This window comes from Lathyrus oleraceus, chromosome 2 (assembly GCF_024323335.1).
Source record: "Lathyrus oleraceus cultivar Zhongwan6 chromosome 2, CAAS_Psat_ZW6_1.0, whole genome shotgun sequence".
NCBI classification, from domain to species: Eukaryota; Viridiplantae; Streptophyta; class Magnoliopsida; order Fabales; family Fabaceae; genus Lathyrus; species Lathyrus oleraceus.
The window spans coordinates 334,795,501-334,812,267 of NC_066580.1; the positions used below are offsets into that span (position 1 = coordinate 334,795,501).

General features: G+C 28.6%; 2 protein-coding genes across 2 annotated transcripts; both read right to left on the reverse strand.

The window, feature by feature from the left end:
* Positions 1-365: 365 nt before the first annotated feature.
* On the reverse strand, positions 366-3,957 carry LOC127123106 (alpha-L-arabinofuranosidase 1-like). The gene is made up of 15 exons (XM_051053362.1): positions 3,790-3,957; positions 3,634-3,688; positions 3,252-3,460; positions 3,043-3,164; positions 2,763-2,916; positions 2,589-2,658; positions 2,309-2,454; positions 2,129-2,227; positions 1,757-2,020; positions 1,540-1,611; positions 1,320-1,423; positions 1,169-1,225; positions 877-1,072; positions 648-791; positions 366-461 (listed from the first exon to the last, which is right to left on the reverse strand). Exons 1-15 carry the CDS (start codon positions 3,955-3,957, stop codon positions 366-368), a joined length of 1,956 nt encoding a protein of 651 aa, XP_050909319.1.
* A 5,266-nt stretch (positions 3,958-9,223) lies between these two features.
* LOC127123107 (alpha-L-arabinofuranosidase 1) lies at positions 9,224-15,531 on the reverse strand. Its single transcript, XM_051053363.1, has 17 exons — positions 15,517-15,531; positions 15,319-15,391; positions 12,647-12,771; positions 12,491-12,545; positions 12,109-12,317; positions 11,900-12,021; positions 11,620-11,773; positions 11,446-11,515; positions 11,166-11,311; positions 10,986-11,084; positions 10,614-10,877; positions 10,397-10,468; positions 10,178-10,281; positions 10,027-10,083; positions 9,735-9,930; positions 9,506-9,649; positions 9,224-9,319 (listed from the first exon to the last, which is right to left on the reverse strand). The coding sequence occupies exons 1-17, from the start codon at positions 15,529-15,531 to the stop codon at positions 9,224-9,226; spliced, it is 2,001 nt and encodes a 666-aa protein (XP_050909320.1).
* Between the last annotated feature and the right edge of the window lie 1,236 nt (positions 15,532-16,767).

Sequence of the window (16,767 nt, forward strand, 5' to 3'; positions counted from 1 at the left end):
GTTTAGAGTTTTATATTTGACATAATTATAATTAGTAAAACACACGTATATTCTATATAAGTCCGATATCTACAGTTTTTGAAGGTAACAAAACTTTCCCTTTCTTTATTTTCAATAACCACATCTCTACGGGTCACCATATTTTAATTTTTATTATATATCTAAAGATTGCAATGTGTTGTTGTCTCCATTTAGTTTTAATGTATCAAACTTTTTTTTGGCTTAAGTACATTTTTTTATTGATTTTGATATTAAAATTCATAAATAAAAAGAAATAGAAATATATAAAATGCATATGGATGGTAAACCGAGAAATACTTTAGGTAATAGAAATAAAAATGTACATATTTATTTCATTTACTCCTTTAAATTAATAAATCAAATGATGTAACTGAATAAGGAGCAAGTTCAACATTCATGTCATTGCTTGCATTTTCAAGTGAAGCTCTTTTGGGTACAATCTGTACATATACAAAATGAAACAAAATCATGTATTAGAATTTTTTTATATATATAATCAATGTTGATTAACCTTAAATTTAAACAACTTATAAAAAATTTAAATTAAAACATAAAAAAATTCATTTCAAAATATTACAATATATATCTATGACAAACTACGTATTTTGTTTAAAAATAAAGTGTACCTTTGTTGGTTCGGTGAAAGAATTTTCATCCATTTTATTTAAAGATGTAAGCATCATTTTTGATGAACCAGATCGTTGCACATTTGATTTTAAATTATTTATTAAAATCTCTAAATTTTCAATTGAGCTTCCAAAGTTTACTACCTGCAATAAGTGCACAATCAAATAATTAATAATTAAATACTTTAAATCAAAATATATTCCTTATAAAAAATTTGAGTTATTTTACCTTGACTTTTAGATAATTTTTCCCATCTTGAGAATTTGTATACTGAATTGCAGAAGCAACAATCGAGCTAGAAGAATTGTAGAGAGTTGAATTAAGAAATATTGCTCCATTAGAATCAATGAAAAATTGTTGGAGCCAATAACTTGGAGTTCCATAATTTTGATAAGTGTTGAATACAATTGCATCTGGTATCCAACTGTTTCATATAAAAATATAAATTAAATAAATCATATATTTATTTACATACATAAATAATAAATAATAAATAAATGATAATAAATTAGAAAATTACTATTTGTCATTTGTGTTTACAAAGAGTGGTGCATAAGCAACCATGCTGACGACATCGCTGTAGAAAATTGAAAAATGATTAAAATTTAACTCAAAAAACACAAACTTTATAAATTAAATATCATAAAATTTTATATATAATAAAATCTAACCTATTTTTTTCAAGTCCAATAAGAAATGCAGCTTCAGCCACAGCTGCATAAAGGCTTCCATTGCCTGCATCTTCCTTCCAAACAGCATACTCACTAACATATGCCTATAAATTGTAATTAATAAAACATGAGCAAATTTATATATCAATAATATTTTACATGCCTATTTTACCTTCTAAATTAATCATTTTTAAATAAATAATTTTTTTAATAATAAAACCTTTGGACCGGATCGTGGTGCTTTATCGAATTTGGTATACTGGGAAAACATGTCCTTAGAATTTGTATAAATCTAACAATTGAAAAAAGTATTAGTAATAATGTAAGATACTCAACCTAAACTCAAATTTAATAATTATAAATAAATAATAATAATATTAATAGTAATAATAATAAATTGAAAAAACAATTAATAATTAAATCAGCAATATTATTACATGAAAATCATAAAGGTCTGCAGGATGATTTAATGGATATTGAGAACCATCACAATTTGAGATAATTTGAATATCAGGATATCTATCTTTTATAGCTTTATAGAACTCGAGATAATTTCCTTGATAGTTATGTTTACCACAATCTTCATTCCCAACTCCAACATATCTCAAATCAAATGACTTTGGATGTCCCATGGAAGCTCTAAGAGAACCCCATTTTGATTCTGGAGAACCTCTAGCAAACTCAATACCATCTAGAGCTTCCTAATAATTAATGATCAAAAAGTATAAATAACAATTAATTAATTAATTAATTAATTAAAAATATAAATATAATCTAGATAATAAAAAATAATATTAAGGAAATTATACTTGTACAAATGGTGAAATTGCAGACGTATTAATTTCATCATGATGACTAATACCATTATTAAACACCCATATTGGATATGCACCAAGATCCTCTGATAACTGTTTAACAAACAAAAAAATTATTAATTTTTAATTTAATAAAAATACAATTAATATTTAAAAATAGAAAAGAAAAATTACTTGAAGCCCTTCAAAATAACCAAATCCATCATCGGTCCAATACTTCCATATATCATTATAGTGGCCAGGTCTCTCTTCCCATGCTCCAACTGTATCTTTCCATCTAAATGCATATTTAAGGTAATCTCCTTCAACATAACAACCACCTATATAAAAAAATATAATATATATTTATCACTTAATAAAAAATTTAATAAAAAAAAGATGGAAAAGAATAAAAAAATTCCATTAAAAAAATAATTATTCGCAGTGATTCCAACTCAATATTATTGTATCATACCTGGGAATCTAAAAGTTTTTGGCTTTAAATCTGCCACCATTTGAAAAAGGTCATTTCGAAAACCATGACCCTGTTGTGTCCAATAATGATTAATGAGATAAATTCTTATAAAAGAGAAAAAATTAAATAATCTAAGAATAAATAAATATAAATATAATTTTATGCATAATATACCTTATATGTATCTAAAGGCATGGCTGAGATTTGATCTAACCATAATACTCCTTTTTTGTTTGTTGTTATTTGTAGGTTCGAATTGTGATTAGTGCTTTTGGCTTCAAGAATTATTTCCATCTTACTCCACTTTGTAGCATTAACTCCAGAAGCTCTGATGTTGATTCATTAATAACTTAATAATTAGTTTAATTTTGTTTCACAATAATAAAATTAATGAACTTTTATTAATGAACAAGACGTTGTTTCAAAAAATTAATTAAAGAAATAGAATTATAACCTTATTTTGGTTGAAGCTAATTTGACACCATTATCAGATCCAACAAATGAAATTTGTAAATTAATTCGACCAAGTGATCTAACATAGAATACTACTTTATATTTCTTCCCTTCCTCGATATTCTGATTATATAAAACATTGTAAAAAATATTATGAATACCTTTAATTTTTCATATGATAAATAAAATGTTGTATTAATTGATACTCACCATTCCCCAAAAACCAGGATTGGAAATACCAACACCACCACGTGGACAAGATTTTCTATGACAAAGAACATCCATACGTAATGCAATTTTATTACGCTCAAAACAAGAAGAATGTTCCGTTGATACAATAATGGATGATTGATTTTCTCCAATAATTGTCCACGGATAAATATTTGAGGTCCCATTAATGGAACCTTCTGCTTCAAAACCTGAAACATTAATTTACAAAAGATATAATATAATGCAATAGATCTAACAGTTGAAAAAATATTAAAATTGATAAAAAAAAACTAACATAAATTTTCAAAGAAAATACATGAAACTTGTCTCTTATTAGAAAAAAAAATTCAAAGGTGAATTTTTTCTGTGAGAATATATATACCTCGATTATTCACAAGTTCTGCCCATAATCCTCCAGCTCCCGCATGATTAATCTCCTGAAAAATATATATTACATCAATGTATTATAAGATAACACTACCAGAGTACTTTATCTGGAATCATTAAATTTATTTAAGTATATTGAACTCTAGTTTACTTCAAAAAATGCTCCAAAAAATGTATCTGGAATAAGCCTTCCAGAACCAGCATCAATTACTAGTTTTGATGTGATCTCATTGGCATTAACACCATAGTGGCATGTAGAAATAACCAAAAACACGCCTAAATATAAAATAAAATAAGTGAGAGAACTTAAGAAAGACATTGTAAATTTGTAATGTATTTTTGTTAATCATTTTCACTCGTATTTATCAAGGAAGAACAATCTATAAATTGAAGATAGTGATAAGGATGATGAGTTGTTAACAATATAATATATAAGTTGGATGTTTTCTATTTTTAAATTAGATTGTTATGTACTAACGTGTAAAATATTCTCATCATACCTCATAATGGATTATTGTGCAACTCTGTCAATAAACAATTAATATATATTATTTTTACATCTATTGCATAAATGGGACATCTTTCCCCATCCATCACTTGTCTTTCAGGTATGAACACGGTACGAACTTAATTCACTATTGGAATATCTTTCCCCTCCTACTAACTCTAACATGTTCTAGACACGGGTCACTGAATCAATTATCGAATGGAACATCTCTCCACTTCCAATATCTCTTACATGAGCTAGACACTCTAATATATATTATATTTCCTTCCCTGGTCACCATTTATCATAGTCAGACTCGATTCATATATGCAAATGTCATTCACTCTCGACTATTTTTGAAAGCTTTGGGCATCTATAAAGCCATAATATTCCTCGCACAGTTCTAAAAAAAATTCCTTCAAAATCGATAGTTCGTCACATATACCAACTAGGGTATTCTCTAGTTCCCTAATATCACATTCTTTACTGACCATTTACAACACATACCGACTAGGGCTTCTATCGTGTCTGAATGTCATGTATCTAGGTTAATTCCCCTTTGTAAACCTAGTTTTATCTCACATTCTTTCACTAGCCTACTAGGGTTCGCATATTAACCAATTAGACCAATAAGAGTCTATACTTTCAAAGCTTATCTAATTATGGTGTATGCTTTTATCGACTTACCTATTAGGGCTTTATTCATGCATATAAATTTTAGTCACAATTAGTCGTGAATGAGGCATAAAAGTATGTTAACACATCCTAAGTACATGTCATTGCACCATAGCCACACAACTAAGGCATACAAGTGAAAATCATCAAAGTTACATAAGGTGTAGTCAGTTACACTAAAGGTGTTGCACTAACTCTTTGTCCTAAAAATATGCAAATTTTAGAGATGGTAACCGATTACACTTTTGGTGTAACCGGTTACACCAACTTGTTGTTTCATAAAAAAAATGAGTTTTCAGGGGTGGTAATTGAATACACCAATAGTGCAATCAGTTACACCTGCAAATGTTTTCTGAATTTCCCAAAATCCATCAATTTTTCATACAAACCACAACTAACATATTACATGCATTAATTCTCATCAATTATAATACATGAAAAATGTTTAGAGGTGAAAACTTGTCATCACTCAACAAGATCATATATTTCACACTCGAGATCTTTATTGCATATGCAAGCTTCATCTATGAACATATGGTGAACACCCTTAACACCTTAGGCCCATCAAGGATTCATGAAATTTTAGATTACCAACATAGATTGCAACAAATTCACAGTAATCATATTCTCCCACATACATGTATCTTTACAGTCTATCAATCCACGTTGCATGAAATTTCCCTAACCCTGACATGCAATTTCCTATAAAGGAATATTCCCCCAAAGTGATAACTACCTAGAACCCCACCTTTAAGCTAATGAAACCTTAGCTTTGAGATTGATGATGATGATCTTGGGTGTTAGAAACTTCCACTATTTTCCTTGCATTCAAGGTTCCAACCAAGATTCTCAAGAGTTTGATGAATTGTGGAAATGATGATGAAAATTTATGATTAAAAGTTTCCTTGTTGCTTTTTCTTCAAGAAACTACAATTTCTTCACATATGCAAGTTGAATTGAAGAAGTTGAGCAAGAACTTTTCCCGTTACTTCCTGAAGGAACTCGCCTCTCCCTCGTCTCTTTATCTATCTTTCTCAAAATTTGATTTAAAAGATAGAATGGAAGTAAAAAAATGAGGGATTCTTATTTCATTTTTCCATAGAGAGTTCACATGCACAAAGATTTAATTACCCTTGTAATCCATTATAATTCACTATTGACAATGTTGATATCTTAATCGTGGTTTAAAAAACTTCATTAGGGTTCATCTCCTCATTAACAAGAGATTAAACCAATAATAGACAATGATCATGTTATTATAGAATGTACGCCATTAAATCCTCCCCCTTAATTAAAATTTTTTCCTCAAATTTAGAGATTTACACGAACAAATGAAGGTACAAATCTTGCATCTCCGATTCCAGTTCCCACGTGGCCTCGTCCGGGTGTGATTCTTCCTAAAGGATTTTAACGATGTGGGTTTATTTCTTCCTTAACTCTTAGATGGCACAATCCATTATACTTCGTGGTTGAGGTTCGAAGAAGAGAACAAATTTTACTCAACCATGTACGGAAAAATAAGTAGAAGCGAATCCATAATGAATTAGGATGAATTGGTAACCCTCTCTTATGGACTTCCCTTATAATTGATCATCTCAAATAGGAATCATTTGGTACACAAATCCTCTAGTTAAATATGAGAATTACATCCATGTCTTGATTGAAACTAAAATAATCAAACCTAGATTGCAACTTCAAATCCAACAACTGACTTTGCCAAATCCTCTCCGTCATGTCACATGTAATACTCGGGTTGATAATTAGGATACAATGCTAATTATAAGTCCATGCAAACTAAAGATCAATATTTTGAAACCTTTCCAATAGCTCTAGCTCTAACACCATCAATTTAGCCATACACATTTCCTTCCTGGGTGGTACTTCAACTAGAAATCATAATTTTTCACATATTCCATCCATCTCCTTTGCCGCATATTCAATTACTTTTGAACAAAGAGCTATTTCAGGATCTTATGACCGGTGTACATTTCAAAATGAAACCCATACAAATAATGGAACCACATCTTGAGTGAAAAAATAATAACAGCTAACTCAAGATCGTGCGACTGATAGTTCTCTTTATGAGGCTTCAACTACTGAGACACATACACTACAACCTAACCATTTTTTATTAGGATACCTCTTTATCCCTCCTATGAAGCATTAGAAAATACTTCATAAGATTGATTAGGATTAGGAATTATTAGAACGGGAGTGGTGGTTTACTTCTTTTTTAACTTAATAAAACTCCGTTTGCACTCTGAATTCCAAGGAAACAAAATGCCTTTTCGAGTGAGTCTAGTCATTGGCAATTCCAATTGAGAAGAGCCTTTGATAAATCTCTGATAATATCCAGGCAGCCCTGAAAAGCTTCTCACCTGAGGAGCGCTCTTGGGTCTCTCCCAATTAATCACAACTTCCACTTTTTGAGAATCCACTACTACACCTCCTTTAGATATGACATGACCAAGAAACATCAATTTGGTCATCCATAAATCAAACTTGCTAACTTTTTCAACAAGTTACTTTTCCTGCAAAACTAATAGAACAATCCTTAAATGCTCCAAGTGGTCTCATGAAGTATGTAAGTAAATTCGGATATCGTTTATAAAGATTACCATAAAATGATTAAGATAACGTTGGAATATACGGTTCATGTAATCCATAAAGACGACGATAACATTAGTCACTCTGAATGGCTTTACAAGGAATTTTTAATGATCATATTGAGTCCTAATTGCATACTTCGGTGTATCAGAACTTTTCACTAAAATTTTATGTAACCCGACCGTAAATCAATCTTTAAGAGAATGCATGATCTTTTCAAGTGATCCTGAAAGTCATTGATCTTGGGTATGGGTATACTTGTTCTTGATGGTAACTTTGTTCAACTGAAGTTAGTCGATGCACAGATGCATCCCATCATCCTTCGTCTTCACGAACATGAACAGAGCTCCCCCCAAAGACACACTCGGCGGATGAAATCTTTATATAACAATCCTTCAAATTAACTCTTTAATTCTCAGAGCTCGATCGGCGACATACGCTACATGACAACAGAAACTAGAGTCGTTCCAAGAACTAGATCAATGGAGAATTCCACTTCTCTTTCAGGAGGTAGAGAAATGACATCCTCGGGGAATACTTCGAGAAAATCACAAACTACTGGAATTTGCAAGACATTCATCTTTTCACTCGAATCCATTGTGAGAATTAAGAGAAAGACTTTTTCTAACTCAAACAAACAATTTTCTAGGTTTACCGTACCTTCCCAAATAAAGAGTTATACCCCAATAGATTGAGTATAACTAATTTGTTAATTCGTCATAATACTAAATAAATAAATAATTTTAAGGAATAGACGCAATTAACAAATATTGAGATACAAAATTCTAAAAAAGGTCCGATCGTTTTTAATATATCATATATTTAATCTTTTTATTTTATTTTCTATTAAAAACAAAACCTTTATAAAAATCCCCAATTTTTCATATTTTGTACAGTAATGTTGTTTTGTTGAGATTAAGCAATATTTATGGATACAAGTTTATATTACTTAAGAATGATTTAGGACATCCGATAAATTATCCATTAATATTTTTTTCTTCTCGTGAGTTCAGTTGGATTAAAATTTAACACGTGGCTTCGCATAGGTGGTGATTTTTACTGTTTGTTTTTGAGTTGTATATAAGATTTTTCTCTTTCTTTTGTTGATTTGTTTCTTTTTATTGGATGCTTTTTCCTTTTGTTTTAGTATTGTCGAAAAAGAAAAAATAACACCAACTAAAGAAAGAAGACACCCAAAAACACTCAACAATACCAAACACACCATCACCAAAAGCAACAATCACAGTCAATATATTAAATTACACTTCATACATAGCATTTAAGTTACTTGGAAATTTTATTATTATTATAATTATTATTATTCAAAAATTCTATATTATTATTATTATTATTATTATCATCAATGTTATTATTATTATTATTCATATACATGTTATAAACAAAGGATTATTACTCTTGAAATTATTTCAACCAATGTATTTTACTAAATTTGTTTAGAGTTTTATATTTGACATAATTATAATTAGTAAAACACACGTATATTCTATATAAGTCCGATATCTACAGTTTTTGAAGGTAACAAAACTTTCCCTTTCTTTATTTTCAATAACCACATCTCTACGGGTCACCATATTTTAATTTTTATTATATATCTAAAGATTGCAATGTGTTGTTGTCTCCATTTAGTTTTAATGTATCAAACTTTTTTTGGCTTAAGTACATTTTTTTATTGATTTTGATATTAAAATTCATAAATAAAAAGAAATAGAAATATATAAAATGCATATGGATGGTAAACCGAGAAATACTTTAGGTAATAGAAATAAAAATGTACATATTTATTTCATTTACTCCTTTAAATTAATAAATCAAATGATGTAACTGAATAAGGAGCAAGTTCAACATTCATGTCATTGCTTGCATTTTCAAGTGAAGCTCTTTTGGGTACAATCTGTACATATACAAAATGAAACAAAATCATGTATTAGAATTTTTTTATATATATAATCAATGTTGATTAACCTTAAATTTAAACAACTTATAAAAAATTTAAATTAAAACATAAAAAAATTCATTTCAAAATATTACAATATATATCTATGACAAACTACGTATTTTGTTTAAAAATAAAGTGTACCTTTGTTGGTTCGGAGAAAGAATTTTCATCCATTTTATTTAAAGATGTAAGCATCATTTTTGATGAACCAGATCGTTGCACATTTGATTTTAAATTATTTATTAAAATCTCTAAATTTTCAATTGAGCTTCCAAAGTTTACTACCTGCAATAAGTGCACAATCAAATAATTAATAATTAAATACTTTAAATCAAAATATATTCCTTATAAAAAATTTGAGTTATTTTACCTTGACTTTTAGATAATTTTTCCCATCTTGAGAATTTGTATACTGAATTGCAGAAGCAACAATCGAGCTAGAAGAATTGTAGAGAGTTGAATTAAGAAATATTGCTCCATTAGAATCAATGAAAAATTGTTGGAGCCAATAACTTGGAGTTCCATAATTTTGATAAGTGTTGAATACAATTGCATCTGGTATCCAACTGTTTCATATAAAAATATAAATTAAATAAATCATATATTTATTTACATACATAAATAATAAATAATAAATAAATGATAAGAAATTAGAAAATTACTATTTGTCATTTGTGTTTACAAAGAGTGGTGCATAAGCAACCATGCTGACGACATCGCTGTAGAAAATTGAAAAATGATTAAAATTTAACTCAAAAAACACAAACTTTATAAATTAAATATCATAAAATTTTATATATAATAAAATCTAACCTATTTTTTTCAAGTCCAATAAGAAATGCAGCTTCAGCCACAGCTGCATAAAGGCTTCCATTGCCTGCATCTTCCTTCCAAACAGCATACTCACTAACATATGCCTATAAATTGTAATTAATAAAACATGAGCAAATTTATATATCAATAATATTTTACATGCCTATTTTACCTTCTAAATAATCATTTTTAAATAAATAATTTTTTTAATAATAAAACCTTTGGACCGGATCGTGGTGCTTTATCGAATTTGGTATACTGGGAAAACATGTCCTTAGAATTTGTATAAATCTAACAATTGAAAAAAGTATTAGTAATAATGTAAGATACTCAACCTAAACTCAAATTTAATAATTATAAATAAATAATAATAATATTAATAGTAATAATAATAAATTGAAAAAACAATTAATAATTAAATCAGCAATATTATTACATGAAAATCATAAAGGTCTGCAGGATGATTTAATGGATATTGAGAACCATCACAATTTGAGATAATTTGAATATCAGGATATCTATCTTTTATAGCTTTATAGAACTCGAGATAATTTCCTTGATAGTTATGTTTACCACAATCTTCATTCCCAACTCCAACATATCTCAAATCAAATGACTTTGGATGTCCCATGGAAGCTCTAAGAGAACCCCATTTTGATTCTGGAGAACCTCTAGCAAACTCAATACCATCTAGAGCTTCCTAATAATTAATGATCAAAAAGTATAAATAACAATTAATTAATTAATTAATTAATTAAAAATATAAATATAATCTAGATAATAAAAAATAATATTAAGGAAATTATACTTGTACAAATGGTGAAATTGCAGACGTATTAATTTCATCATGATGACTAATACCATTATTAAACACCCATATTGGATATGCACCAAGATCCTCTGATAACTGTTTAACAAACAAAAAAATTATTAATTTTTAATTTAATAAAAATACAATTAATATTTAAAAATAGAAAAGAAAAATTACTTGAAGCCCTTCAAAATAACCAAATCCATCATCGGTCCAATACTTCCATATATCATTATAGTGGCCAGGTCTCTCTTCCCATGCTCCAACTGTATCTTTCCATCTAAATGCATATTTAAGGTAATCTCCTTCAACATAACAACCACCTATATAAAAAAAATATAATATATATTTATCACTTAATAAAAAATTTAATGAAAAAAGATGGAAAAGAATAAAAAAATTCCATTAAAAAAATAATTATTCGCAGTGATTCCAACTCAATATTATTGTATCATACCTGGGAATCTAAAAGTTTTTGGCTTTAAATCTGCCACCATTTGAAAAAGGTCATTTCGAAAACCATGACCCTGTTGTGTCCAATAATGATTAATGAGATAAATTCTTATAAAAGAGAAAAAATTAAATAATCTAAGAATAAATAAATATAAATATAATTTTATGCATAACATACCTTATATGTATCTAAAGGCATGGCTGAGATTTGATCTAACCATAATACTCCTTTGTTGTTTGTTGTTATTTGTAGGTTCGAATTGTGATTAGTGCTTTTGGCTTCAAGAATTATTTCCATCTTACTCCACTTTGTAGCATTAACTCCAGAAGCTCTGATTTTGATTCATTAATAACTTACTAATTAGTTTAATTTTGTTTCACAATAATAAAATTAATGAACTTTTATTAATGAACAAGACGTTTTTTCAAAAAATTAATTAAAGAAATAGAATTATAACCTTATTGTGGTTGAAGCTAATTTGACACCATTATCAGATCCAACAAATGAAATTTGTAAATTAATTCGACCAAGTGATCTAACATAGAATACTACTTTATATTTCTTCCCTTCCTCGATATTCTGATTATATAAAACATTGTAAAAAATATTATGAATACCTTTAATTTTTCATATGATAAATAAAATGTTGTATTAATTGATACTCACCATTCCCCAAAAACCAGGATTGGAAATACCAACACCACCACGTGGACAAGATTTTCTATGACAAAGAACATCCTTACGTAATGCAATTTTTATACGCTCAAAACAAGAAGAACGTTCCGTTGATACAATAATGGATGATTGATTTTCTCCAATAATTGTCCACGGATAAATATTTGAGGTCCCATTAATGGAACCTTCTGCTTCAAAACCTGAAACATTAATTTACAAAAGATATAATATAATGCAATGGATCTAACAGTTGAAAAAATATTAAAATGGAAAAAAAATTACTAACATAAATTTTCAAAGAAAATACATGAAATTTGTCTCTTATTAGAAAAATAAATTCAAAGGTGAATTTTTTCTGTGAGAATATATATACCTCGATTATTCACAAGTTCTGCCCATAATCCTCCAGCTCCCGCATGATTAATCTCCTGAAAAATATATATTACATCAATGTATTATAAGATAACACTACCAGAGTACTTTATCTGGAATCATTAAATTTATTAAAGTATATTGAACTGTAGTTTACTTCAAAAAATGCTCCAAAAAATGTATCTGGAATAAGCCTTCCAGAACCAGCATCAATTACTAGTTTTGATGTGATCTCATTGGCATTAACACCATAGTGCCATGTAGAAATAACCAAAAACACGCCTAAATATAAATTAAAATAAGTGAGAGAACTTAAGAAAGACATTGTAAATTTGTAATGTATTTTTGTTAATCATTTTCACTCGTATTTATCATGGAAGAACAATCTATAAATTGAAGATAGTGATAAGGATAATGAGTTGTTAACAATATAATATATAAGTTGGATGTTTTCTATTTTTAAATTAGATTGTTATGTACTAACGTGTAAAATATTCTCATCATACCTCATAATGGATTATTGTGCAACTCTGTCAATAAACAATTAATATATATTATTTTTACATCTATTGCATAAATGGGACATCTTTCCCCATCCATCACTTGTCTTTCAGGTATGAACACGGTACGAACTTAATTCACTATTGGAATATCTTTCCCCTCCTACTACCTCTAACATGTTCTAGACACGGGTCACTGAATCAATTATCGAATGGAACATCTCTCCACTTCCAATATCTCTTACATGAGCTTGACACTCTAATATATATTATATTTCCTTCCTTGGTCACCATTTATCATAGTCAGACTCGATTCATATATGCAAATGTCATTCACTCTCGACTATTTTTGAAAGCTTTGGGCATCTATAAAGCCATAATATTCCTCGCACAGTTCTAAAAAAAATTCTTTAAAATCGATAGTTCGTCACATATACCAACTAGGGTATTCTCTAGTTCCCTAATATCACATTCTTTACCGACCATTTACAACACATACCGACTAGGGCTTCTATCGTGTCTGAATGTCATGTATCTAGGTTAATTCCCCTTTGTAAACCTAGTTTTATCTCACATTCTTTCACTAGCCTACTAGGGTTCGCATATTAACCAATTAGACCAATAAGAGTCTATACTTTCAAAGCTTATCTAATTTTGGTGTATGCTTTTATCGACTTACCTATTAGGGCTTTATTCATGCATATAAATTTTAGTCACAATTAGTCGTGAATGAGGCATAAAAGTATGTTAACACATCCTAAGTACATGTCATTGCACCATAGCCACACAACTAAGGCATACAAGTGAAAATCATCAAAGTTACATAAGGTGTAGTCAGTTACACTAAAGGTGTTGCACTAACTCTTTGTCCCAAAAATATGCAAATTTTAGAGATGGTAACCGATTACACTTTTGGTGTATCCGGTTACACCAACTTGATGTTTCATAAAAAAAAATGAGTTTTCAGGGGTGGTAATTGAATACACCAATAGTGCAATCAGTTACACCTGCAAATGTTTTCTAAATTTCCCAAAATCCATCAATTTTTCATACAAACCACAACTAACATATTACATGCATTAATTCTCATCAATTATAATACATGAAAAATGTTTAGAGGTGAAAACTTGTCATCACTCAACAAGATCATATATTTCACACTCGAGATCTTTATTGCATATGCAAGCTTCATCTATGAACATATGGTGAACACCCTTAACACCTTAGGCCCATCAAGGATTCATGAAATTTTAGATTAACAACATAGATTGCAACAAATTCACAGTAATCATATTCTCCCACATACATGCATCTTTACAGTCTATCAATCCACGTTCCATGAAATTTCCCTAACCCTGACATGCAATTTCCTATAAAGGAATATTCCCCCAAAGTGATAACTACCTAGAACCCCACCTTTAAGTTAATGAAACCTTAGCTTTGAGATTGATGATGATGATCTTGGGTGTTAGAAACTTCCACTATTTTCCTTGCATTCAAGGTTCCAACCAAGATTCTCAAGAGTTTGATGAATTGTGGAAATGATGATGGAAATTTATGATTAAAAGTTTCCTTGTTGCTTTTTCTTCAAGAAACTACAATTTCTTCACATATACAATTTCTTTGAAAATTTATGATTAGTGCTTTTGGCTTCAAGAATTATTTCCATCTTACTCCACTTTTTAGCATTAACTCCAGAAGCTCTGATGTTGATTCATTAATAACTTAATAATTAGTTTAATTTTGTTTCACAATAATAAAATTAATGAACTTTTATTAATGAACAAGACGTTGTTTCAAAAAATTAATTAAAGAAATAGAATTTTAACCTTATTTTGGGTGAAGCTAATTTGACACCATTATCAGATCCAACAAATGAAATTTGTAAATTAATTTGACCAAGTGATCTAACATAGAATACTACTTTATATTTCTTCCCTTCCTCGATATTCTGATTATATAAAACATTGTAAAAAATATTATGAATACCTTTAATTTTTCATATGATAAATAAAATGTTGTATTAACTGATACTCACCATTCCCCAAAAACCAGGATTGGAAATACCAACACCACCACGTGGACAAGATTTTCTATGACAAAGAACATCCATACGTAATGCAATTTTATTACGCTCTAAGTAAGAAGAACGTTTCGTTGATACAATAATGGATGATTGATTTTCTCCAATAGTTGTCCACGGATAAATATTTGAGGTCCCATTAATGGATCCTTCTGCTTCAAAACCTGAAACATTAATTTACAAAAGATATAATATAATGAAATAGATCTAACAGTTGAAAAAATATTAAAATGGAAAAAAACTTACTAACATAAATTTTCAAAGAAAATACATGAAATTTGTCTCTTATTAGAAAAATAAATTCAAAGGTAAATTTTTTCTGTGAGAATATATATACCTCGATTATTCACAAGTTCTGCCCATAATCCTCCAGCTCCCGCATGATTAATCTCCTAAAAAATATATATTACATCAATGTATTATAAGATAACACTACCATAGTACTTTATCTGGAATCATTAAATTTATTAAAGTATATTGAACTGTAGTTTACTTCAAAAAATCTCCAAAAAATATATCTGGAATAAGCCTTTCAGAACCAGCATCAGTTACTAGTTTTGATGTGATCTCAATGGCATTAACACTATAGTGACATGTAGAAATGACCAAAAACACACCTAAATATAAAATAAAATAAGTGAGAGAACTTAAGAAAGACATTTGTAAATTTATAATATATTTTTGTTAATCATTTTCACTCGTATTTATCAAGGAAGAACAATCTATAAATTAAAGATAGTGAGAAGGATGATGAGTTGTTAACGACATAATATATATAATTAATAAGTTAGATGTTTTCTATTTTTAAATTAGATTGTTATGTACTAACGTATAATATATTCTCATCATACCTCATAATGGATTATTGTGCAACTCTATCAATAAACAATTAATATATATTATTTTTACATCTATTGCATAAAAGATATCATTGTTATTTAAGGATAAACACTAATCATATTTATATAAGCTATACATGGAAAACTATAAAGCATATATACATTTACGCTAAGTGTTTGCCCGTTTTTGGCATACTATTTAACTAAGTGTTAAATATACGGTTTACTTTTTTTTTGTCTTTAAGAACAATTAATTGTCCTCTTTTTCCTATAAAAAGAGTACAATTAATTCTCTTCATGCATCAATCATTCTTACATGATTTTATGCATTAGAGCCACGAGCATTGTTTTTTTTAAATTCAACTCAACTAGTGAAAATATCTATAAAGGGTACAAAAGGTTCAAAGCTACAAATTAAGCTCAAAGAAAGCACAAGTAGTGCACAAAAAGTCCAAGACAAACAAACCAAAGCAATAGTAAAATACAAAATCAGGGAGAGATATAAAAATTAAAATCATTGAGAACCATTAGGATCACTAGAATAGCTAGATTAGAGCCTATGAAATATAACCACCATCAACAAAGCAACATATCCAAATCATTATTGACTCAGACAAATAATTGTTTTGCTACATAGTAAGAAAAATAACATGAATAAGTCGGTGATCTATCTAGATACAATTTGCATTCAAGAGAGATACTTGTATCTTTCATATCCTTGTTGTTTATATGCAAACCTGAAAAAATGAAGTCATTCCAAATAGTCGGCACCACCGTATGTCAAATCATGATAAGTTCATATGTAATCCTAACCAAACCCCAAAGGAAGAAAAAAATTCCAAAAATTAGATGATAT